General features: G+C 42.1%; 1 protein-coding gene across 6 annotated transcripts; it reads right to left on the bottom strand.

The window, feature by feature from the left end:
* Positions 1–322: 322 nt before the first annotated feature.
* Positions 323–26,437, bottom strand: TPH1 (tryptophan hydroxylase 1). Of its 6 annotated transcripts, none has more exons than XM_079307553.1 (11): positions 14,104–14,222; positions 10,271–10,408; positions 9,152–9,335; positions 7,733–7,833; positions 6,993–7,060; positions 5,578–5,774; positions 4,989–5,124; positions 4,379–4,505; positions 3,200–3,295; positions 2,696–2,829; positions 323–2,371 (listed from the first exon to the last, which is right to left on the bottom strand). In XM_079307553.1, exons 1-11 carry the CDS (start codon positions 14,170–14,172, stop codon positions 2,197–2,199), a joined length of 1,425 nt encoding a protein of 474 aa, XP_079163679.1. In that variant the 5' UTR covers positions 14,173–14,222; the 3' UTR covers positions 323–2,196. The 6 variants fall into 6 exon arrangements, with proteins under 6 accessions (XP_079163679.1, XP_079163680.1, XP_079163681.1 ...); XM_079307554.1 differs by lacking the exon at positions 14,104–14,222 and adding an exon at positions 13,479–13,763; XM_079307555.1 differs by lacking the exon at positions 14,104–14,222 and adding an exon at positions 11,845–12,041.
* Between the last annotated feature and the right edge of the window lie 199 nt (positions 26,438–26,636).

Genomic DNA, 26,636 nt, shown 5'->3' with positions numbered 1-26,636 from the left:
GCACCTCTCAGGGCTTCAGGGAGCGCAGCCTCCTTTTATCCCGGCCGCATGTTGCCCTTTTCCTTTGCCCATTGCTGAGGCACCGGGAAGGCACAGCCTTCCCGAACCCCCTACCACACATTCCCCCCTTGAACCTGCTGTTTATCCCAAAGCTCAGAACCCAGGCTGAGTTCTGGGCTCTGCAGCCAACCCGCTGCCCAAAGCCAGCAGAGACATTGGGACCATTTCAAACACAACACCCACGCCTCCACCCATCCAATTGTTTATAAAACACCAGCTTTCCTCTCATGTTTATTGCTACGGGCTTTGGTGATTCTGATAATTACCAGCAACTCCTTTATTTCGTTGATATTTAAGCCTCCACACTGGTTTAAAGTACTTAAATTATCACCGTTCTACAGGTTTCCGTGGGTGAAGCCAAACATACACGTTGTTAGTGCTGTGGAAATGCATCTTCTCGGTATTACTCTTAGCAGTTTACTTTTTATTTTGCTACACAAATGCAAATAAAGATACGACTGCTGTTTTTACAAAGTATTTGAAAGTAGGTGCTAATTTAACAACTCCTACTTGAAGTATACATAGTTCAGACAAGGCTTGAAGTCACACAGACCTATGTATATTTCAACAACATCATAACTCCAATGTTGTTAGAGCTGAATATTAACTGTTATCACAGAAGCTGACAAAACAGATCCTCCCTTACTACTCACTTAGAAGAAGGTATCTTCTTTATAAAGACAAAGTTCCTAATACCTATTTTTAAATAGAGTGTAATGTAAGCCATAAATGTTGTAGCATAATTCTACATCTTAAATGCTCTTTAAAATAAAGTTATAATGGGTTATTAGCCACAGAAAAAAATTATCTAGTCTTGACTTAAACAGTGAATATTCTGGCAATTGCTTATGGAACAGAGGTGTCCTACTAGAAAGCATATGAAAATCAAGCTAATTTTCAAGCACAGAGGTTTCATGAAAATCCTTTCAAGTCCTCAAGATCCTGGACTAGCATCTCCAGTGTATTTAAGATTTCAGACCATTCTTCCAGGATTTCCTGGTAAGATTTACATATGAAAAACACCAGTGCATAGGGTGCTATTAAATACACCCTGCACATCACAGATCCCCCATGAGATGTCTCATATCCTGCACACAGGACAGGGGCAGCAGAAGCTTTGCACAGCTCTGCAGGGTTTTTGGAACTGTGGGACCCTCAACACAGGCAAGTTTGCTACTGTGCAATGCAGACAATCAACAGGACACTGCTTCCCAACACTTCTAGTGTGCTCTTTGGAATCAGCTATACTTTACACTACAAGGTAGTTTTGTTGCCTTCAGAGCCACAGAATTCCTATGAAATGATTGGGCCTTTCAGCTATAGTTTGATTGATAGGGAATGAAGGTGGTCAGGTAAAAAGAAACTAAACATATATTTTTACAGCTTGTGCAGGTCAATAAAAGTGACTGAGCAATCAACAGGATATTTATTTTTACATAAAGCACACTGGTCCATGAGCTTTAGGTGTTACTTTAAACTTTGATGTTATTTTAAAGCAAATTAAGCTATTTTGAATATGAAGTTGCAGTTTGGAAATGGTTTTAGGCTTTATGCTAAGTCAATGGCTTGCTGTATTTTTTGCTAAATTAATTAAATCAGGAAAAAGGCAAATGATAAAAAAGATTTGACCTCTCCCTTTTATCATGTTGGACCTCCAGTTATTTGTGTTCTGATGCCCACATTGTAATCATTCAAGTTTCAAACTTAGTAGCACAGACTTAGAAACACTGAATTACCACAGCTTCTACACTATACAATCAGTAGCATAGACTGCTGGGGTCAGAAATGGAATTCTCCCTGGGCTGAATTACTCCATTTTTGCCTCATAAACCACCTCCTGCAGCATCTGATCCCAGCCATACCATACCATACTTTTTCTCCAGTCTAACAATATCTCTACTCCCCTACAAGTTTCTAAAAGGCAACTCTGGACCTTTTTTACCTAAGGGGGATGGAGGAACACATTTATGTGAGGAAATTTACAGAGAGCAACAAGATGAAATTGTTATATTCTTATAGGCTGTTCACTCTTCCATGTGTAAAGGAGTGAGTTCTGCATGCAACACATTATATGCCTAGAAAGAAATGAGTGGGGAAGAGGGAAGCATTGGCTGGCACCACAGTGCTGACAGGGTGTTAAAATTCCAGCTGCTTGCCCATCTTGCTGAGGGCATCGCTGACAATGTCCAGCTCATGGCGCAGCTCGTTCACCACGCTGGCAATGCTCTTTGTGTCCTTCAGGATCTGCACACTCTGAGTGTAGGGGTTGTACTTCACCCCAAAGGGGCGCTTGATGGTTTTTGCAAACTCTCTATTGAAGTAAAAAAAAAAAAAAAAAAAAAAAAAAAAGTGTTAAAAACAAGACAACAACCACAAATTCATTCTCCAATCAGTATACAACCAGTATCAATGTCCACCTTTCTAAACAACTTAAAAAGTCCTAATTGTTATTCCAATATATCCTAATATATATCCCACTCAATACCTGAAAGACCAAGAAAACACTAACCAAAAATCCGATGCTGTGAAAAATAGTTACAAAACTGTGATAAGACTAAAAGGGTTTGGTGCTGCTACAGAGAGATATATAAAACCAAATCTGCTTTTATAAAAAGAAGGGGGGAGGAATCTGTACCTCATCTTTTCCTTTGCTTCTTCAAAACTTTCAGACACGAAGTAAACCTCCTGGAAAGTAGTAATGATACATTCTTGCTTACAGGTGACCTTTGGATCAAAAGGCTTGACTTTGGCGCTGTCTGAGAGTGAGTGCTGGTAACATGTTATCATGGGTCAGAGGAACACCACCATCCAAAAAATCCAGGAGGAAGATGACATGTGAGAAAGTAAATAAAAAGGATTATGTGAGATTGCATATTGAAATTTTTATCTGCAGATGAACAGTAATTAAAGCCTAACAATCTGAATTATTCTGCCAGTCTGGGTGAGGAAAGGGACTCCACAGACATTAGGCTTGTGTATAGACAAGAGCAATATTTTCAGAATCTGGTCTAACAAAGCTTTAATGTGAAAATAGTTACCTGGACTATAACATCAAGAAAGTATACTTCATAAAAGCAAAGGGAAACAGGGGCAACAGTAATGAGGTACAAAGGGGGAAACAAGCAGCAATCATTCTTACCTTGAGCTCACTGATGGAAGAGAGCAAGCCAGCCCCATAAACTCGCAGCTGTCCCTCTTGCTTGCACAAGCCAAACTCTACCGTGAAGAAGTAGCACTGAAACAGAGAAGGAAGTAAAACAATTCATCTGTGGTGAACCAGATGGGAGCATTTCTATCTGTAGGTAGCATCAAATAGTGGCAAATATTAGGTAGTTATCACTCAGTTATCCTCAAATATTTGAAGAGGAAGAAAGCCAGAATGGAGAGGTGAAGAACCACGGGATTGCATGTTTCTCATAAGAAAGGTGGGTGTTATAGATCACCCAGCTGGGCTGGAAGATGCTAATGCCAGTACAAACATTCACATGTAAATCTGAAATCTCAGTGTTTTGGGAAATACTGACATGAAATCACAGCCTCAGCTTAAAACAAGCACTGGATAGAGAGGATCTCAGAGTGAGTGAGAGCAGCTCACTGCAGTTTGTTTCTCATTTGCTTAGTGTGCTGTAAAATTAAAGACATTCAGCTCACTGAATTTCAAGATTTCTGCAGCTATACAGGAAGGACACTGTTTTCATGGATGGCTTACTTCTGCTCCCACTGAAGGTAGTACAAGTTTTACCACTAGCTACATGAGATGGAAAAAGAAATTTTAAAAATCAGCAAGCTAATGCATAACTGGCACCAATTATTTTTCATCTACATTTACTTTTAATCTTAAAATACTCTTGCCAAGGCATCCAGAGACTGATATCCAGAAAATTAGTTTAGTTTATATTATTTTAATTTCTTGACTGAAAAGTATCTAATGCTAGCACGCACCTCATTCAATACCATATAATTTCAATTCATTCTTACACATAAAGAAATTTCAAATCATTGAATCATGTTCCCAGAAGAAATAAGACTTTGAAAGAAATAGACCATAAAATTTTTGTCTGCAAGAAGCAATCTACCACTAGAAGCTGAACCATTACTTGACAGTAGAGTGAAGAAAAATACCAGTCATATCAACTTTTTAAGTGTTTTTACTTTCCTAGCATGGAAAACTTGTTCATGCTTTAAAATCCAGGGACCAGTGAAAACACAGCTGGTGTGGCTAACATTGACATGAAGCTCCAAATTTATTCAATGGTGTGGGTTCAGCCCAGCAAAGCACAGAGCTTTTGATGGAATCCCCAGGCACTCAAACACTCACTGTTGCCAGTTTCTGGACAGCTTCATCTGATGCCCCAAGTGATGCAAGACCAATTTCCTGGGAGAACTGAGCAAAACTGGGTTCAGCCAAAAGAGGGACATGGCCTAGGAGCTCATGGCAGGTATCACTGGAAAAAGAAACAAAACAAGAAATCTCATGATTTGTCTTTGTGGCCAAGTAAAAAGCAGCACCACAGAACAGATGCAATGTCTTGCATTAAAGTTTATTACCCAAAAGTGCCACTCATCTCTCTGAGAGCAACTGAGCAGATCATACCAACCCTATATAAAGAGTATAAAGTCTGATTTTCAAAGGAAGATGCCTAAAATTCAGGTCTGATCTCCCCATTTGTAAGACAACTGGATATTCCACTAACTGCACACAGTGATATCAGTAGGAGATCTCCAATAACATGCTGTACTTTTGAAAATCCTGCACTTATGGCAGTGGCACTTCAGCATGCTGTAACTTCATTACATTCAGTGTGAAGGCTGAGTCTTCAGCACCTTAAAAATAAGTTTTATGCTGGTGTTCCTTTTAACTAACTTGGCTCTGGGCAAGCAAGATTCAAACTTTCTCTCAAATTCTACTGCAAGATTAAAAGACTCACGGCTCTGGTGTATAGAGAGGGTCCGAGCTGTGTCTGACATATTGGGTGCAGTGAAAAACTCGGAATGCTAATCCTGCCAAGAAGTCTCTGGGTGACAGATATCCAGCAACGGGGCGGATGGTGAAGCCTGTGCGCTCTGAAAGTGAGCAGAGAAACTGTGTATTAGTCTAGCATAGCTGCACAACATTGTCAGCTTTCCTGCTGGAGCTGAGCTGACAGCTATGGCACTACCTTGGCTCAAAAGCATGCAGGGAAATGAGGCACAATTAGAAAAATTAGGCTTAGGCTTGAGAATGAGCAATATTTTTTTTAATGGCCCTACCTCTGTGCTAATGGATTTCCTAGGATTCCTTGCCTGGAGTCACCAATTCAGCCAGGTATCTCCTTAGCCATTCTAACAATCTTTTCAGACACTGCCCCTCAAATGTCACTGCATGCATTGAAGACACAATACATTCAAATGGCCAAAAGGTCTCTTAAAGAACCAGAATGAGTGCAAGTCACCAAGGATGTTTACTACATAGTGGGATTTGCAGTGGCCCTCAGTTTATTCTGAAAATTAGAATATTTTAGAGAATCAGCACGTTACCTTTCAGGAAGCGAGACACATCTTCCAGCTGGGGAATATTGTCTTCCCTGTACCCACAGTGTTTGGTGAGCAAGGGCAGGTTCTTAAGGTATTCTCTACAGGCATAAGTTGGATAAAGATTGTTGAGCTCTCGGTACACGGTTCCCCAAGTCTTGATCTCCTCCTCAGTGAATTCAATCTTGGGAATTGGGTCACCACTGCAAGGAGAAGAAGAAAGGACACTCCTTATAAATGGCTAATAAGAGGTGACTCATTTACCTACTATTAGTTTTTAACACCTCTATGACTGTGACACCTAGCATTAGACTGTCAAATGCACAGTGAGACCTGGTCTATGACCTGGAAAGCTTTTGGTTGAGGGACTTGCCTTTTTTTCCCTTTTACCAGTTGTCAGGAGTCTTTGTATTGACTTCACTTAAAGCATTGGTTCTGTAAACAGTTTCTTAATTGTTTAATGACAAGAGTAAGGTTTAAAATACCTACATAATCTCTTCACAGCTTCAGGAGCTGATAACACATCCTTTTCCATGTTGGATTTCTAAGTCTGCAATTATATTCTGTCACCCTTTAAATTTGTTTTAGGAAAAGAGAATTCCATAAATTAACAACCTATTGCATGACAGCAGCTAAAACACACATCAGGTAAAAATTATGCTTCTGTGCAGAGGATACAAGTGCCAAGAGACAAGAGCATATTAATTTTAGTCTCTCTTTCATATTTAGTCCTCAGGACCTTGAATAAAGTGGATTATGGCAAGGCCAGTGTTTCACTGCATTTCCACTGCCAGCCAGGGAACAGGCATGGAAAATGCTTTCCCAAAGGAATCTCTGCCAACAACACATTAACAGTAATCAGCTCAGGACTGCAGTAACCAGCTGCTTTAAACACACAGTGCAATAGAACTCTAAATACAGACCTTTTCTAGGTCATTTTCAGTTGAGGAGCTTGACACCTAAATTCAATCAGGCCACATGAAAATCACATTTAGAAAGAATTTGCAGCCCTGAGGTGGGAAACTCTTACTGCTTTAAGAGTTCCACCCCCTGCCAAGATGCATCTCTAAAGACAGAAGCTCTTAGAATTTCTTTTCACGGAAAACTTCTTATCTACACATCACACATGCTAGTTTGAACCAGGAAAGAAAATTCAAGTATTAGCATTTGCTTAGAAAGTTTGCTCTCAGTGGTGACTGGGCTGTATATTGGGATTTGCCTCCCCTCCTCTCCTTTGCAGAGCAGCTGGCCAAGCCACACAGCCTCAGACTGACCAGAGCTGCCTCCATCTACCTGACACCTCCCTGCCTTTCACCTCCTTGGCTCTGATTCCTGAGCTGAACCTGGCCTGATCTGAGCCCAGGAGGGTGAGCCCACTCTGCTGGTATTTCAAAGCTTCTTCTGGAAGAATTCAAACTTACTGTTTGTAGTTCATAGCCAGGTCTGCAAAATACTTCCGCCTCTTGCGGTAAACATTGTCTTTGAAACCCTGGTGAGCAGAAAGGAAAACAAAATTCAGTGGGTTTCCAAGCCATAATAAATAAATAAAGATAAAACAGGACACTTGACATTTCTTCAGCTGGAGAATAGAAAAGTATGATGTGTAAGAATGAAAGGAGAGGGCAGGAATCTCATAGCTGTAGTCAAATATGTAATAGATGTGAACTAAGCAACTACTCCAAAGTAGGAATCAGCTGGTTTATGCAATTATATATTCTGTAAAGAAGGGTTCATTTTAGTCATATCAGAATGTATACGAAGTTTGTTATTTGCATGATTATTCAAAATTACAGAACAAAGTACCCATTTTCACTGTCCAAATACCAGTTTGGTTTCTCCAGTAAGAAAGAAAGAAGAGGAAGAAAGCCTGCCTCAAAATAGCTTTTTTTTAGCTTCTTTAATTTGTATGTGACCACTCAAGGCACAGACCTGGAGTTTTTTGCACAAGTAAGCCCTGCAGAAAAGCACAGAAACTGAATTCAGTCAGTCTTCCATTAACAAAGAAAGAGACATGAAATCCCCAAGAGAAGTTTGCTCAGATCCCCAGAGACACCACTGAGAGAGAGGAGAGAGAGGAGGAAAAGATGTAATATTTTTTAGGTCAGCTCCACAAAGTATGTTTCCAACTATGGACTGGGTGTAGGGAGGGAACAGTACTTACAGGATGGTCAGCATCCAGGTCAGACCCGTACATCAGCACCCGGTTTGCACACTTATCCAAATCTGAGATCTTCTTTGGAAACCAGGGAACATTTTCCATGTCTAGGGAAGGCATGGAATCCACAAGGTTATTAATAATGCCCAGCACACCAAGGGAGGAAACGCTACTTTCAAGTATGGCTATGGTGGTGACAGCTCACCCTGTAAATTAAAGGGGCATGAATAAGACAAGGGAGTCCTCTGCCTATCTGGCACCAGCCTCCAGCTCACACTTCCTCCCTGGTCACTGCCACAGACTGCCTGCAGAGCACAGCCAGCCCCAGAGCCTCTGGGAAGGACAGCTAACATGGCTTTCTCTGCTGGAGTTAGAGCAGCATCCAGAGGATCCCGTGGAGGCAAGGTCTGCCTGTGTACAGCTGCTGGGAAGCTTGTAGGGCACAAAGGAGAAGTAATTTGCCTGTGATCCCTGGGCAGAGTGGGAGCAGGTGAGAGTTCTCTCATCCTGCCTTACTGGCCATGGGAAATGGATGTTTCTCTGTGGTTATGTAGGTGGGAAGCATCCAGCTTTGCCTTCAGGGGTCTGGGGCAAGAGGAGCAGGAGGCTTCTCTGCCTGAGAGAGGTGCATCCCCACAGTTTTGCTACCAACTGCTTTGGGGTTATTTTTAGCCTGAGAGAGTTTTTTGCCAAGCTCTTGGCAGAGCAGTTAATACACTATTTTTCTGCCTAAATGCTCTTCAGTTTACTTTAAAAGGTCAGGAGATTGTTTAGATTGAATTTCCCCTTACTTAGGGCTAAAGTAAGCCATTCCATCCAAGAGCTCCAGATCTCTCTTTCCCAAGCACAATGACTGAGAAATACACGGGATCAGCTTCCTGCTGCCCTGAACTTTGGGCTCTCTTTAATTAAAAGAAAAAGTAAACACAACCTGCAATATCTAAAGGCAAAAAGCACCTCTGTCATACTGATATAAGTAGCCAGTTATAATTAAATGTGGGTGAAAAAGACAACAAAATCAAGAACTAAATGAGGAAATTGCAGAACCCATGTTCCACTCTGCCCAGTGTCTGAGCTGAACTGGGATCTGTGAGTATCACACCTCTGCCATCCTGGTGTTCTGGAGCCCTGCACTCAGACTGTGCCTAGAAGCCAGCCTGCTTTGACCTGCAGGGATGCAGGACTCCCACTGGCACCAACTGGGATGTGCTGGGAAGGACAGGAGCAGAGCAGACACACCATTTGTAGCAGGCTGACACAGCCTGAGCTCCCAGCAAACAGCCAGACTACACTCACACATGACACAGAAACAGGTACCTGCAGCAAGTGCCTGAAGACACAAGTGCAGGTCTGGGCAACCATAAAAAGATTTCAAACCAACACATGTGGAAGTGCATTCTCATCAGAACTGCCTTTGGTACCTACCATCTGCCTGGACACTGAAATGCTCTGTTGGGCTCACAGAGACAATGTTGACATGGGATTTCAGGAGCTGGAAGATCTCATTCAGTTGTTCCCTGTTACTGTCACAGTCCACGAAGATCTCGAACTCAGAATTTCGTCTCTTGGACTTTCGTGATTCAATGTGTACCAGATTTACATGCTTCTCCTGTTTGGTAAGAAACACTGTTCTCAAACAGATAGGCTAAAAACAATTGACTAAAAATTAAAATAGCTTTTCAAACTAATAAATATTTTACTGCCATGAACTATTTACCACCTCTATGAAGCCATTTTAGTTAATTGGATCTCTTGATAGCAGTTTGCTTATTGGAGGGGGGGAGAAAGGGTTTGATTTTCTATTCAGAAGAAAATGAGACCGAATCTGTGTTCTTTCAGTTTTATTTACATTCAGGAAGCACATAAAGACACAGTCAGGAGGTTTAAATTCACAGACCTTTTTCTTTCATCCTTCCAGTAGGAAGCTGATTAGCAAAATTCACCAAAATGCCAATCAAATCACCATATAATTATCTTACATGCAAGCAGGATTTAAAAGCAGTAGTTTTCAGGGCATTAGTTTCACTTTTCTTTAATCTGAAAATTATTTAATCATGTGTTTTATATTAGGATCATTGAGAAAACCCCAGGCTAAAACACACAGGGCCACAGACCAGAGTGCTTTGGCACTGCTCAGATTCCTTACACAGCACCTGCCCAGCAGCTCCTCTGGCACCTTCAGTGTGGCTGGGCAATGTCACAAGGGCACTGCACTCTACACAGTACAGATCAACACCCCCAGTCTCTGCCTGCCATCAGCAGGGGCTTCTGACCACCTCTTATTCCCAGAGAAGTGCCAATCCTCTTGTCATAAGAGGAAAAGACAAACCTCCCTCAGTGTTCAGTCAGTGCAGATAAGATTTTCTCCTGACTTCTGAGGCACACATTTGCCCTCATGGGTAATTTTGGGTGCAAAGTGGGAGCCAGGTTAAGAATCACATCCTTGATAAATGGATGCAATCAATTCTTGTGTGCTCCAAAACTACCCTTACAATTTATAAATTCAGAGCTGCTGTGATGATCATATGGCTATAACATACACACCTGAAAGAGTTTTAATGCTTTTACAAGTCCTCCAACTTCATTCTTCAAGGAAAAAATGATGGCTGTCCTTCCTCTTTCAGATGCATGGTCTTCATTCTCTTTGTTATCTTCAATCATCATGTAAGCTGACTTATTTAACTAGATACAAACAAACAAAAAAAATTGTTTGAATTTGTTAGAAGTGCAAAAAGTGTAAGTTTTTACATTTCAGGGTGTCTTAGGGTAATGTTTTGCTTTGATCAACCACAAAAGGAAAATTGTGAGTTCAATTATTACATAATAATAGGAATAAGTTAGTCACAGATAGAATTTGTGAGATACTAAAATACCAAGGTATCTTTCTTTTTTAGCTGAATGATTTTATGGACATCTTTAGTAATTCCCTAGGATGCAGAAATGTTTTCAAGGTATAGTTTATATTAGCATTGCTACTGGGAAGAGTGGAGCAATAAAATGTGAGCAGAAATAGTACATTTTTAAAAAACACTTGTTAGCAAGTTCAGTGAACGCTGGCAAAGAGAATAATCCAAATCCCTCAGGACACAGGTAGGAAAAGATGAATCAGGATTCAGTAGATCAGAACTTAAAAATCGCTGCCTCTCTCTTGTTACATAACTGTAAACCACTGTTTTCCTAGGGCAAAGAGACAAACCTGAGGAGGTAAAATATTTTGCTGATGAGAATCTGTTGGCTGTGGAGACAGTCCCTTGTCTGATCAACCATAGCCAAGCTGCTTTATCTGCCACATGTGTCAAACCCTTGGCATAATCACTCAAACCATACACTAAAAATTCAGGTATCCACACTGTCAGATCCTGTGGTTTTTTTACCTTACTAGTGATCACACTCCTCACTGTGTGGAAATCAGCAGCTATGACAGACCATATTCTTAGCCACATGTAGCCAGGCCATAAATAAAGTTTTTACTTATTTATTACTGAAACAGTAAAGAATAGGGAAAATGCAAAGTAAAATAAAAATCCAAGGTTTGTGAGCAGAGGCTGTCTCTCATATGTCTTCAAACCTTGCACAGAAGAAAGAATAAAAGGAGAAGTTTCTGAAGGAGTCAGCGAGAAAGAAGAGAGGGGTAATGAAGGCACATTATTGCTATCTGGGATTTTTTTTTATCTGACACATCTTTAAAGATATCACTATCTTGAGACATTTTCAGAAATAAAAAGAGCAAAGTAAAAATGCAATCGAAATGCACCAGTTCCTTTGATTCCTGTATATAGTCTTGATTCTCTTATATAAGTCTCCAACTTAAATGATGTAATAAAATATTTGGATTTCTGACTGGGTTCCCACTTCTAATGAGCTGCCACAATCTGATGAGCCTGGACAACAGTGTCAGACCATCACACTGTTTCTGATCCACCAAAGTCAATGAACTCCATCAGCTGGAGTCCAGACTTTTCTGCTGGAAGTGTGTGGCAAGCCCATTCCAGGTTCAGCTGAGCAGCCTGCAGGATTCCCTGCTCACTTCAGTGTCAGATCACCAGAGCCAGGAACAGGCACTGAGCAGAGGCACCTCAAGCAGAAAACAAGGAGCCACAAAGGCCACGATTGCATACAGGTCATTGGTTGTTTTCTCCAGTGCAGAGGCCATTTGTGTGAGCCCCATCCTGCTCAGATGATCCTGCTGCAGGAGAAGCAAAGAAGTCTCCACTACAAGTAGAGTTAGGTGGTGGTCTTTGAAGGCAATAAAGGTAAGGCTGGTTTATAAAAGATGCTAATATGCAACATGTTTGCTTGAATGCACATTTAGGATGACTGACTTAAGCCTGGATCAGCCTCTATGAGATTTAGCACAGCTGCCTGCCACATCATGAGGTGCACAGCTGGGACAAACTACCTGCACCAAAAACTAATGATCTTCTTTTGTGTTTTGCTGCTGTCAACATACACTGTCTAGGATCAGGTGACAACATCTACAAAGTTATCTGTTTAAGAGACCAGTGAAGAAAATACAACTAAACATAGAATGTTCTTACATTAAACTCTAGAAATGACCTCTAACTTAGGAATTACAAGTTGGACAAGGGAAACTGAGATGCTTACAATGCCAAATGTACACCATATACATATTTAACCCTACATCACAGCTAGTCTTTTGCTTTAATTAAGAAATGAACTGAAGACAGTAATGCAACAACCATTTGGGTGCAAGGCAACAGGAGAAAATGGAAATGCAGAAACAATTCCTCTCCTCCTGTGGCTTCACTTATACTTTATTCTCTATCAGTAACTCTGCAACCCAACTCTAATCAAATATGAAACTTTTCCCTCACATGCATACATTTGAGCTTTTTGGAGGGTGAAGGGGGAATTAATATTGCATTGATAGTTTTTATTAATTATGCAAATTGTTAACTGATTTTCCACCAGCCTGACTCAGTCTTGATGAGAATATACAAACACAGGAATATTCTAAAACCTCTATTTAGGTAGATAATTAGGTGATGTCCTGTTAAAGATCACACTTTTTGGGACCCATAGCAATTATCTTCCCTTTCTCCCTCTCCCCAAAGGAGATAAAGATAAATGAGGGTGTGTATTTTGTGCTTTAATTCTTTATATTAATGGATAACCCAGATTTCAATTATTCAAATATATTTACCTAAAAAATTATATTTTAGAACTGTAAAGTGAAGATAAAAAATTATTTTCAAAATATTTGATACTGATTTCCATTAAGCATGATTAATTAAAAAAAAAAAAAAAGTCAATGGCCATTTTATATTCTCTTCTCTTTAAATAGCTGCTCACTTTGTCCCTGTCCTCTTGACACACTTCTAGGGAAGGGTGAACACACGATGTTAGGAGTGACCACAAATGGATATCACATAATATTTTCCTGCCACACCAAAGTGTTTCCTAAGATTTAGCTCTCAGACACCAAACCAAAAGCTGTGCTGAGCAGCTTATTTGGCTTCCAAGTATCTGAGGGATACCGCAAAGCAATATTTTTGTGAAACTTTACTCTGTTACTGTCAGCATTCTTATCTTCAAGGGGAATTTTACAGACTTTATCAATTGCACAGTGTCATAACTGTAGCCAATGCATAGGTGCTGCTTTTATCTGATCTCTGATGCACTAAACAAGTTCCCACTATAATGTGGAATAACCCAGGAGTGAGTTTTTCTGGGTTCTATCACACCCTCTGTCTCCTAAGCAATGATGCGCCAAAAATTGCTTTTCTTCTACCTTAGTTTCATATGCTGGCATTTACACTTCAAGACTTCCCTCTCCCCTCTTTTATCCAGAAACAGCAGTCCCATCCCAATCCCAGCGCACTGAACGCTGCCACCGACACCACAGGAGCCGCACCCCGGCGCTCTCCAAGCGACCGGGGCCAGAAAGCTCCGGGATTTCCCAAATCCCCGTTCCGAGAGCGTCCGAGCTGTGGCTCCACAAAAGCGGCGTTTCCTCCGCAAGCCAGGACCGATCCTACGGCCAGGCAGCGAGGATCCCATCCCGCACTTCCCGTGCTTGTTCTGCTTCCCTCCACCACCTGTGCGCATCCCGCTCCTCCTGTTTCTATCCCTCTCCACCACCTGTGCGCATCCCGCTCCTCCCATGCCCATCCCGCTCCTCCCGTTTCTATCCCTCTCCATCACCTGTGCGCATCCCGCTCCTCCCGTTTCTATCCCTCTCCATTACCTGTGCACATCCCGCTCCTCCCGTGCCCATCCTGCTGCTCACCTGTGTCCATTCCACTCCTCACCTGTGCCCATCCCGCTCCTCCTGCCCGCATCCAGTTCCCCCCTTTTCTATCCCTTTCCATCACCAGTGCCCATCCCGCTGCTCCCGTGCCCATCCCGCTCCTCACCTGCCTGCCGGGGTCCCGCGGGCTCGGTGCCGCCTCCAGGGACGCGCCGCGGCGCGGTGCGGGGTGCATGGCCGGGGCAGGCTCAGGGCAGCGCCGGCCCCGCCGGCTTTATGCAGGGGGGAGAGCCGCCCCCGGCCGAGGGGAGGGATGCAGGGAGGCGGGGGAAGCGCTGCCCGGCCCAGCGGGGACAGGGAGCCTTGACCCGCTCCAGAGTCCGCTCCGTTTGCAGAGCAGCGCTGCTCTGCAGCCACCGCCCCCACCGCACCCCGGAGAAACCCGCACTAGAAGCAGCCCTTTGCCTCCTGAGTTCCACCTCCTCGGTCACCCAGGGTCACAGGAGACTGACTTTTTGTGGGTAACTCTGGGGGTTTTGCCTTTAACATAAATCTACACACCACATCTTCCTCCATCGTGTCCACGCAGGTGCTTCCCAACACCTGTAACACTTCCTGTAAAATGCTTTTTCCTCTGGGAAGGCAAAGTACATCAGAAGTCAGGGCTGGGTCTGTAGCAAAGGGGCTCTGAGCAAAGTGGCCTCCAAGGTTACAAGGGACTCAGCAGTGATGGACACCCCTAAATTCTCAACAGCAAAGTGCAGGTTGTACTCTCAAAGAGGAACACAATGGGCAGATGTACTGAGCTCTTCACTAAAAACGGCGGTGCACCTCTGCTGTGAAAATAAATGGCAGTGTATTACTTCTTTTTTCAAAACCTCTTGTGCATACAGGATGCATAACTACATTTCTCTTAGAAGAAAATGACATATTTTCATATCATTTATGTTGCCATTAATTTTCTGCACACATCTAGATGTGTTTATGACATGAACACTTATGATTTTTTTACTCCAGTCCTCCCTGTCTCATCTCAGGTCAGACTTGGCAACATTAAGATAAAGGGATTTTGGTCCACAGCAGAAGAAGCCAAAACATTCCCTGGAAGCATAATCTCTTGGAGGCATTAGGGATCTCTTGGGGAGGAGAGATTGATTGTTTTGTGTTTGAGCTGTCCAAAACCAAAGACTCTGATCCTTTTTTTATGGTTTTTTTCAAATGAACCTTTCAAAGAAATGCTCAAAATCAGCAGCAACTAATTTCACTCTAATATACTCAAGTGTCTGAAAAAATCCCCAGCATCTTTCTCTTCAGTGCCTAAAACAGTTTCAACCTGAAACCATGATTTCAGCTAGGTCTCCTAGACAGTGGTGTAACACACCTGGAAAATCGTGTTGATGAAGCCAGTGTACAGGGTGACACCTAACCCAGGCAGGCACAGTCACACTTGCACCTGCATCAGCAATGGTATCAGGCTTTTCCTTCTTCCTAGAAGGCACTGAATTTCAAACAATCCTGTTTCTGAGAGGACTGAGGGTGCTTAGCTCAACCCTTCAGACACAGCACAGGATTGAAAGAACATAGCTGTAGATGATGACATAGCTGGAAAAACCTTCTTTTCCCCTCAGTTTGCTAATGGGACGTATTTCGTCACCAGATGCTTCAATTTTCCCTGCATAAAGAAAATGCAGTATTTATCAATATGTCTTATCTCTACAACAGGCATTTCACTTCCTTCCTGAAGAATAGATCTCCCCATCAAATGAGCTGACTCAGAAAGCAAACAGTTTGTAGGATCTTTACCCAGACTCCTGAGTGTGTGAAAGCCTGGTATTAATGATAAATCTGTAAACATGGGCACAGTAAGACCCTTATAATAGAATATGACTAATTTGTCAGTTTTCTCTATCTCAAATGAGGCAATAATAATGGAGAATGCATGTGCAGCCTGACCTATAACTGCTGAAACAATGGGAATGAGGTCAGGATTGGCCAAGGAAATTTGACCTAAGATGAAATTTATTAGTTACATAATGAGGTAACTGGGGTGCCCAGAGTTTTGGGGAGCAGATTAAAGCTGATTCACTGATTTAGTAAGAAGTGCTTGCTCACAATAGCTAATGCTCCGTGGTCTGAAAGGGCAGAACCACAAAGCATGAAGGGACTTGATTACAGCCTGTTTCCACTGGGTGCTCACTGGAGCCTGCTCTGCTTCTCCATACAGGGTTTCCAGCTCCTAGGAATCTGTGGATGGCTTTATAGGAGAACTTCTTAAAAGATTTTATCCAAAAGCTGAATCTTTGGGGTTGCAGGGTTTTGGAAAACCCTCATTCTGTCACTAGCACAGCTGATGCTTTGTGTTTTTACACACAGAGAAAAATTTCCACCTTTTCCCAAAAGCTGGTAGCATAATCTACCATTTAAGAATGATGGCTTGGGCCCCTCACCACAGAAAAGAGCAATATGGCACAGCAATCAGGTATGGAGCACAACACAAACAGGAGAACAAAATGCACAGGAGCTACCCTGCTCATCCTGGCAGGAGGTGGCACAAGCAAACACTCACCCAGAAAAGATCTGAAATGTGACTTTGTTGGTCTGCAGGAGCACCAAGGCAAGGCCAAAAGTTGTCAGAGGGATGTCAGAAATCTAAACAGACCCTGAGGTGGGAAGGAACTGTGAAGGACAGAGACAACTGGGGAATCAAAACCATAGGGAGAGAGGCATCCCTTCATGCCACAAGAAATAAGGCAATATAGTGATTAATTTTTCTCTAAAGCCTGCAAGAGGTTTCTCACTTATAGCCTCTCATGCAGACAAAGCCCTCCAGACAGATAATCAGCACCTGAGGATGGAGCAGAAATCTGACCCTGCTCAAAAGTGGGTCAAGCTGATCACATTTTGCAGGACAGGGCTTTGCCATGTGCAGCTGCCACGAAACCTCTCTCAGTGGCACAGAGCAACCATGGCAGCACTCACCACGAAGGCTACCAGAGTGGCTTTCAATTATATTTTTCCTCATAATTGCTCATTAAATGAATTCTCCTCCACTGCACTCAGATCCAAATGATGGGGTGAAATCCAATGTTTCCTCAGTCCTTTGCTGGAGTAGCTCCAGGAACATCAAGCAGCTCCAGAAGAGACCATGAATCTATTTCTCCTTCCCATCTAGTAGCTCAGAGGTGACTCTGTTCTAGTTTTCAGAGTTTCTAGTTTTTCCTTCAAAGCAGTAACGAGAGCAGAGTTTGCAACCAAACAGTGGTTCTGACACCTGGGGGTACACATTTGTAGATAAATGCTCTGATGATTTAGGCTGAGAAGTATTAAAATCAAGCTGTCACACCTGCAGATCTTCCTCTCCTTAGAGAGCCACAAAGTAAAGGGATGCTTTTTGCTCTCTGAAACACAACAAAACATAAACCTTTTGCCCTGCCTCTCCTCTTCCTCCCACTCTGAGAAAGTTTGCTCTCTGTGGGTCAGCTAACCTGGCACATTTTTCCAGACATGGAACAAGTCTTGTATTTACCAGCACTATGAGAAAGCTGGTCTGGGAGGGGAAAAAGAAGGTGGAAAAAAGAAAAATCAGTGTAGTAGAGGGGTTCCAGTGGAGGAGAGATAGAGTTTGAGGATGATTTTGTTGAACTGGTAGACAAGAAGCATGGAAAAGCAGGTTGAAAATGTTCTGTAAGGATACTAATCCTCTGCTGAAATATAAGATTATCTACCTGAATGCAGAAAGACTGAAGGAGACAATCAGTCAGCCCTAAATTCTTCTCAATCCCATCAAGGTCATCAGTGGGAATTACCTGATCTCCCCATGTGGTAGCAGAAAGTGCTCTAATCTAATAAGGCAATTTCACAACATCACTTCTGAGGTACAAACTCCCTTGGACTTTATTTGGGCCAGGCACCTGCCTTTCCAAGCATTTGTCTGAGGCAAAGGAGCCACTTGAAACTTTTCCAGAAAAAGGTATGAAGTGGCAACTCCCTGAACAAAACAGGTTTAATACGACTTAGTGCCAAGCCTGCTTTAATCATAATTAATTTCTCCAGAGCACACAAGTGAAAATTCTAATCACAGCTCTCTGCCTTTCTGTTAATTAACTGCTGCAGACAAGTCATATCTTAAGAATCTCATGGTGCTAAGACAATCACTGTGGAAGTTACAGGGAAAGTGAAGATGAACATCATGCAGGCCTCTGCACAGTTTGTTTTTTACTATAGGTTTTACAGATCTTGCTCATATTGTAATTGAATTTTTCAATGTCTTTTTATACTGATGCTCAAAAAACTGCTGGTCTGAAAGTCTGGCTCATTTTCTTCATTGATTTTTAATATTTATAAAGCATGTATTCTCATGACACTTAAGCAACAGCATTCACTTCCAATCACTTTCTAACTTTCAATCTCTCAACCTTTGACTTCTCCCACCTAAACAAGGCAACCTGGCATTGTGGCATTTACCTAAATGCAGGGTGTTAAAAAGCTCCAAATCCAAAGCTTTTCAAATTTTCAAATAAATGTATGGGTCTGAAATTGCTGTCTTTTTACAGAGAATTCATCCATTTTCTCCCTTCTTCTGTGAACCACAGTCCTTCCAACAAACACTTTCCAGAGCAATTCACCCAGCATTTCACCAGGGTAACATCTGAGAAATGCCTGGATGTCTCAGTCCCTGAGAAGGGAAGCACATCCCCATGGGGGTGGTTTAGCAATCAGTTAACAATTCATGATGCTTAACAGTTGTCAATTAATAAACCATTTAATCCATAACCAATTAACATGCAAAAAAAAAAAAAAAAGGGAAAATGGGGATTTAAATTATGCAATTATTTGAAGCATTTACAGATATCTTTTTCCAATGAAAAGTGCAAGAACCAATGAGGTAAATTACCCTCATCATGACTGAGCCAGCTGTAGCATCAACAGCCTTCAAGCACACTTACTTTGAAAAGCCAGAGCTGCTGTGTAAACCTACTGAAGCACATTCAGCCAACAGAACATTCACTGTTTGTATGTTTGCCTTGGACTGTTTAAAGAAGTAATATTAGCCCTTTCATCTGAGGCAGGAAATATTTTTCATTTCATGAAAGCTAAATAAAATCACGAGTGACATGAGTTACTTGCTGCTCTGAGCAAATAAAGTGTAGTTTTTCCTAACAACACCTTTGTAAACTCTTTACAAAAGGTTAGTTTAGATGCTGCTGGCACAATGGACAAACCAAGCTCTGATTTGTTTTCTCTAGTGAAAATAATATAATAAAATTAATATTGATCAGCTACATTGCAAACCAAAGTCTGGCTGGAAACCAAAGTCCTGAATGAGCTCTTTACTCCAATTACTCTGGAGTTGCTGGGTACAGAAGTCCCAGTTACAACTTTCTTTCATTTCCTTATCTGTCTAGGGTTGTCAAGTCACCTCAAGCTAAATGTGATCCCCCCACCAGCCAGCAAAGATTCCCTGTGTTACTAGAGCAAACAGCCAGGGACATCAAGTAGGGATGAGGAAAACTAAGTGGAAAAGCTCAACAAATTGATCTACCTGCTGCCTGGAAATCCAGTGCAGCCTGGAGAGGACAAGGAATTATTGCACTGAGCCTTGCAGATGCTCAGGCTCACACCCCAGCCCCTGCAGGAGAAGAGTGTGTGAAAGCCTCAGCTAACCTCAGCTACCACCACTGGAAACAGCCTCTCACAGCATTCAGGGCTTACTTCTGACCAGGTCCTGATACTTCTCCATCCCTTAAGCACAAAGTGCAGTAGAAGTGGACTGCATCCATTGAGGAACCACCCTGGTACCATTATTTCTACTGCATTATCATTACAAAACCTCAGGAATTATCCAATGCTTTAACATCACAGATAAACACAAAGCAAAATAGTCAAATGCATAAGTAAGCCTGCTGATAAAAGCAGTCAGAGAGTGTTTGTTAACCCCAGCCTGTTGGTCTAATTAGTAGAACAGCAGCATATTGTGCATTCAGAGTGAGGTGGAGCAGCCAACAAAGGAGGAAGCTTTGTACTCACTAATGATATGGGTAAGCAGAGCTCAGAAAGCAATTCAGCAGACTTTGATCCACTCAGGAAAGAGAACAAGAGCTCTCCAGGTACCTCTGACACAGTCTCACCATGGGCTGGCCAGTAACCAGCTTCTGCCATATTGACACTCATTTAGAAAGTGTGTCCAATATTAGATTTGATGAATGAAAGAAGCAGGCAGACTGTATGCCATGTGTTTCACACACCCTAAACATAGGGAAAATCAAGAGATGGCTCCAAGGCCCAAACATGGAAGATATTGGGTTTGCCTGTTACAGCAGGTTTTTGGTGTTTTCTACCCTGTGCTGAAGGTAATCAGCCTTTCTGAGACAGAGGACATGGTCAGATTGTTCATTCCTAGCCAGTCTGTTAAAGTCCCTCAGGGCTTCACAACAAAGTGAGCTCAGAGGACTGTTCTCTGTTCACAGATTTCAGACACCCCCATCCACTGGAGTCCTGAAATCACACAGCAACACAGATGACAGAGGACAGCCTCTGGTCTAGACACTGGCCATTGACCAGCATGAGCAACACAAATTCAATCACAGTCACATTTTGCTTCAGGGATGAAAACCAGCAATGTAAACTCATCAATTCACAGCAGCAACTTTAAACACACTGGCAGTTGTAAAATGTCCAGCCTCAGAGCTGTGAAATACATCATCATTTCCAAGTCTGGCAAAAGCTGTTCGTCTTGCCATGTTCTCATGACAGATGTTTTTTCCCCCTCTGAATTTGTCTTATCTTATTAGATTTTAGCTCCCATTATAGTTAGGACAATTTTGTATTGGGGCAAAATTAATTAGTTTGGATCAAAGTAAGGCTCCTTGAAATGTAACACTAATGAGTCTCATCTGTCTGATTAGAGAGCTTTGCTTTTAGGAACACTAGGTACAAAATTTTATTTTAGAGAAATAAAACATTACAGGGTTATTTAAGGTTGAAAGCATTAGCTAAACAGTCACCAGGATCAAGGATAAAATATTAGGGTGGCAAACTGTGAGCAGACTTACCAGTGACAAGAGGATGCAAGTGTAGACCAAAACAGGCTAATGAGGATTTGTCAAAGAAATGCAGGCAGAGCTCAATGCAATTAACAACAATATATTTAGTGAATTGACACTGTACCTCCCACTAATTCACAATTATTTTCACTAAATATTGGATTGGAAAAGACTACCAGTTTTTAGAAAGAAAGGATGGGAAAAAAGTTCATTTTTACATCTGATTTTAGTCAAGAACAAGTTGTCTTAATCAACATTGGCTTTGATTGATATGAGAATTACTCCAGAGAACAAAGTGGGTTAAATAGATTTGGTATTTCTCATTTTTATTAAGCTTCTTCATTTCACCCACTTTCTCTTACCCCATTAATACAAACAATTAAAAAAATACAATCTAGAATTAACTTCCCGAAAGACAGGGGCAAATTCACTTGAGAAACCACATGGTAAATGTAGTTATCAGAGATTTTCTGGTAAATCTGGCATAGCACACCATAAATGACATCTGCACAAACATGTGCTGGGTCATTTGTGAATGACAAACACATGACACAAGCACATGCAGTAGAAAATAAGAGAGCTGCCTTCCCCAAAGGGACACCTCCCTCCACAAACCTCTCCAGACACAGGACTAGGAATGCAGATGTGCTGCTTGGAGAAGGCAGGTCCCAGCTGCTGGCAGAAACAGCTCTGTTGAGAGGAGGCAGGAAGCCCACGGCTGGACAAGGATAGGCTTTTACACAATGTCTGTGGGCAAAGAAAACACTGTACATCTGTGAGTGTGCTCTCAAAGCTTCCCAGGCAGGCACTGAGCAGTACAGCTGAGCAGGCACCACCTCTGGCTGCTGGAAAATCATCCAGACCTGCTGCAGAATCACATTGAGACACCAAGGGCTTGCACAGCTCTAGGCAGTTAAAAAAAAAACCTTTGGAGAAACCAAGAACTGAATTAGAACCTCATTTAACTCTTTCCTCTGTACTGATAAGGTTTCAACTCAAACATTACCATTTTCTGTTAAAATTACCTTGACCTGCCACAGATGTTTTTATCCTTTTGCAACCTAACACTGGAATTCAAATTTTAAAAAACTAATTTCAAACACCCATATGTCATGTTCTTCTGATGCCATGCATACTGCACCTGTGCATAATGTTCCTCCAGCCATCCTCCTGCATTAAGTCAACAACAACAACAACAAAGACCACCGTGCCTGTTATTCATAAGCTTTTTATTATCTCATGGAAGAAGCAAATGGACCCATGTGTGGGAAGGAAGACCTTTGTTTAATTTAATTATATTTACTTCTTTCAAGTCTAAGTAAACTCAGGGATCAGCAGATCAGAATTGGTTAATTAAATCATGATAGCATTTCCTTTACCCTGTGTGGGGAATCACATCATGCTGTGTCACATTCAGCAGCAACAAAGCACCCTCAGCCTTTGCACTATGGACAAGAAAGGAGTCTGCCTCCCAGATGGCACTGCAGTATTTAGAGCTCTCCTAATGCAGAAGATGACAGCTGTGGAGTAGCACTGAGGTTATTTTCAATACTTCCATCGTGGGGGTTGACTACAGACTCTGTTGGTTAAAGTTAGTGATAAAGCTGCAATAAAAGATCTGGTTCTGATCCTTATGTTCATCACTGTGTGCTGGACAAGAGGGAAATGAGCAGGATGGGCTCCAAAGGACACTGATGGATGCTGTCCTCACCCAGCTGCCCTGGTGTCCAGATAGGCTGGAGAAGCAGGAAAGCTTCTCCAGGATTACCCTGGCTGCTCTTGCTTGTGTCCATAAGCACATGGACTGTGCAGGAATTGACCTGGACAACTCCTACCCCTCTCCAGAGCAACTCAGTGCCAGTATATTTTGCATCTATCTCCCATCTTCTTTTAAGGGTTGGGAGAACCTCTCCAATAAGGAAAGAAGGAAAAGGACAAGTCTTTCCTTCATCTGGGTTTGGGACTTTCCCATGAGAGCAGCTCACGTTACGCAGTGCCAAAACAGTTATGTCTCAAAGACTTTCCTTACACCTACATCATTTGTCAGGTCATAGGCAATTTTCTGTGTTTGTTTTTTGTCTACTCATAACTGTCTTCTATCTACTAACCTCACAAAACCAGACTCCTCCCTTGCTCTTCCATTTTTTGTCCATTATTTTTTCTCTTACCTGATATTCCAGCCTTTTCTGTCCATTACTGCTTTTCCTTCCATTCAGCCCTGTAATGGCTTCCTCCAAAATGACAAAAAGGATTAATTTTGCAGGTTTTTTTTTATTCCCACCTAATCTGAAGTGTTTGTCCTTCTTTTCTGTTCTCTTAACTTATTAAATCAAAATCTTTACTAATCAGGCTGACATAAACTCAAAATGTCTTCCCATGGTTTCTGTGCCCAGCCTCCCCACCTGACTAATGAGGAAACTCTCTGATGTTGAATAAAAGAGTTGTTGCACTACAAAGAAGTTTTAATGGAAAATGAAACCTTCTAACACCACTGGCTAATTATAATGCAGCACTCTGGCTGTATTGCAGGGCAGGATAAAAGTGTGCACGTATTTCCTGTGTGTTTCAATATCCTCCTATTGACAGAAGATAGGGTGACTGGTCTACTACTGGAGGCCAGGAAATTATTTTTCTGATTTCATTGGAATAATTGACATAAGCATTTCCTTTCTATGTAAGGTCAACAGATGGCTTGTTAAAGTTACATCTTCTTTAAACAGAGCTGTCACCAAAAATTATATACATGACAACAAAAATAATATTGATACAAACTCACTGCAAAATTAAAATGAAGTTTGCATAACCTAAAGCACAGAATAAATAACTGCCACTATTGCAACACAGAATACCAAGGTGCATTTGCTCTTCTAAGATTTCCTTGGAAACTGGATGAAGGGACATAAATTGGGGAAGTGTCAACATGAGACTGAAGTTACCATGGGCACAAAGATGCAGCCAGTCAGTGTGCCTGTGCCAGGAGCAGGATGCTGCAGACCAGTGGGCAACACAAGCATCAGCAGGACTCTGCTTTCACATCTTGCCTCTGTCACACTCAAAACCTATGCCAGGCTTGTAATACCTGAGTGCCTCACCTCCATCATGATTTGGCTCCCTGATGCCTCACCCAGACAGCAAAGAACAAGATGGGAGAGTGGGTGAATTAAAGAAAGAAATTTTTTAAAAATCCATCAATACTCATCAGACCACCTGCTGTGGTTTTTAAGATCTCATGTTCACCTTAAGCTTGTCTGATTTCCATAAGAGCAGGAGAAACTGCAAAGGAAATTGAGCTTTAAAAACAGAAAATGTGATCAGTGTTAAACTACTGACAGGACAGCACATCAGCTATTCCACCTGGAGAGATCTAGAATGCTAACATAATTACTGATATGTAATACCTTTCTCCTTCAACATCACCCTTATTATTCATCCTCTTTGTCTGGATTCTTCCAGGTTTTTCCCTATTTTCCTTCTTTCTCCAATATCTCTTCTTAATCTTTTTCCTTTCTCTACTATAACTGCCTTGTCTTCACAGCCTCCTACCACTGTTACCTTCTCTTTGCAAGCTGTTTCCCAGTAGCCTTTGTATCAAGTTCAGCTCCCAGACTTTACTGAGCCATCACTAAGACATTCAAGCTCACATGCAATGACCTGGGAGAAAGCAAACTGGAGCCCCACTGGGTTTTCCCTGGGTTCATTCATTTTCTCCACAAAAACAACTCGGAAGCAAACCTGTTCTCTTACCCATCTTAGATGCCAGCTCCTTGCATTATAAAACCAGGTTCTTATTGCAAAAGTGAATCAGGGAGGGAAACAAAAGGAGGTGTAGGAGCAGTATTTCCCACTGCAGAACCTCTGTTGATAGCTGTTGGCAATAACCTGGTTTGTTTTGCCACGCTGGTGATGTCAGGTTCGCTCAGCTCACGCCCTGTTGGCTCTGACTGAGGGGCTTTGCTCACTGCAGGGCTGGCACACGGGGCTGCCTGGGCTTGTAACATCAGGGGGGCTTGGGAAATTGTATAACATCACAGCAGACTGGCCCTTGCCCCAGGTGTATCAGGTTCTTCCTTTCTCACTGACTCTGGCAGAGCATGTGAATTTCATCATCATCACCAACAAAGCAAAAAGTGAACAGCGAGCACTTGAAAAGAACTTTTGGTTTTGAGGGGGATAAAAGGATACATTAGGGAACTGCTGTGAGCAAAAGATTCCGCTGTAGAAAAAAGAAGCAAATTCTCCAGTGAAAAATAAGAGAGACTGCTGCTTTTGTAACTCCCAGTAGCAGCCAAAATAAAGGTAGTGATAAAGAACACAAATTTTTCAAACAAAACCAATGTAATACCTCCATACCTTTTAATGCAAATATAATAAACTATTAAGATACTTCATTAGGAATAAAGATTTTATCTAATTTTTTCTTTTGGATTCAGCTTAGTTTCAGTGACAAGTGTTCATAACTGTGCAGTTTCATCCTACAAAGGACTCACACAGCACTTAGATAAAATATGGTCTAAAAGAGTAGTGACAGAAAATTGAGCAAGCAGAGTGACATGGATATGGAGAAGCACAGAAAAGACCTTTTTAGGTTTCATGGTCTAGCCTACAAGAAAGGAAAAATTTGCATCATAAATATTGGGCAAGCATTATATCAGCAACCACCTCCTTGCACTGCCAAAGGAGCAGATAAAGCATTCCAATGCCACTGTTTTTTTTCCACATTCTCTTTGGTTTTGTGGTGCTTTGGCCCACCAGGAAAAAGTTACTGTGTGGGATAAAGATGCCCAATGTGCATTAAAGTCAAGTTAACAGAATGTTAGAATCCTATATTTGAACAAAATGATTATATGGATCTATTATGACTAATTTAAAATAAGGCCTTCCAGTCTGCTTTGGGCCTCAATTTTCTAGGACTATTCTCATGCCACAAGTCACATCTAGCTCTGTCCAAGTAGGACAGCCTTAGTTCAATGCTTCAGATACCCACATTTTGTTCAGAGCAGTGACAAGTACTTCTCATTTCTCCCCAAAGGAGGATGTTCTGGAGTTAATCAGATCTTTGGTCTGGAAAAAAGCTGCTCATCTGCTTGTAAACAGACAGACAGTCATTCTGAATCAACTGGCCTAGAGAACTCAGGCTTGCCAGTGGGTGTCAAAACAGGTCTAGGAGAGTAAATTTTAAAAAATACCAAACTCAAAACCCAAACATCTCCCTCCCTGCCCCTCCCCAGAAAAACCCCCAATGCCACCAAAACCCCAAACACATGCTGCTCATGAAGCACAGGCCAAGGGAGGTCCCTGCTGGCAGAATGATGAAACACACCTGCACCAGTTCCAAACACATCATCCACCTACCCCCACAAATGTCTTCTTTCCTCTCTGAACCTCACAAACACAGCACAGTCACCATGCACTCACCCTGGCACCAGCCTCTCACTGCCCAAGGCAGCGCCGCACCCAAAGCACAAGGCGTGGGCTAAGAGAGAACCCCAGTCTCACCTTCACCGTGGCTATCAAGGATAAAAATTCCCAGCATACCTGAATTATCATCCTGCTGAAGCAAGGCTGACTGACCATTCCTGTAGCTCCTTCTGTTGCAGAGGAGCAGGAGGATGGGACCCACCTGGGTTCCCACATGTCCCACTGACATCAGTCATTT

Source organism: Erithacus rubecula (assembly GCF_903797595.1).
Source record: "Erithacus rubecula genome assembly, chromosome: 6".
Lineage (NCBI taxonomy): Eukaryota > Metazoa > Chordata > Aves > Passeriformes > Muscicapidae > Erithacus > Erithacus rubecula.
This window is presented reverse-complemented; position numbering and strand designations above follow the sequence as displayed.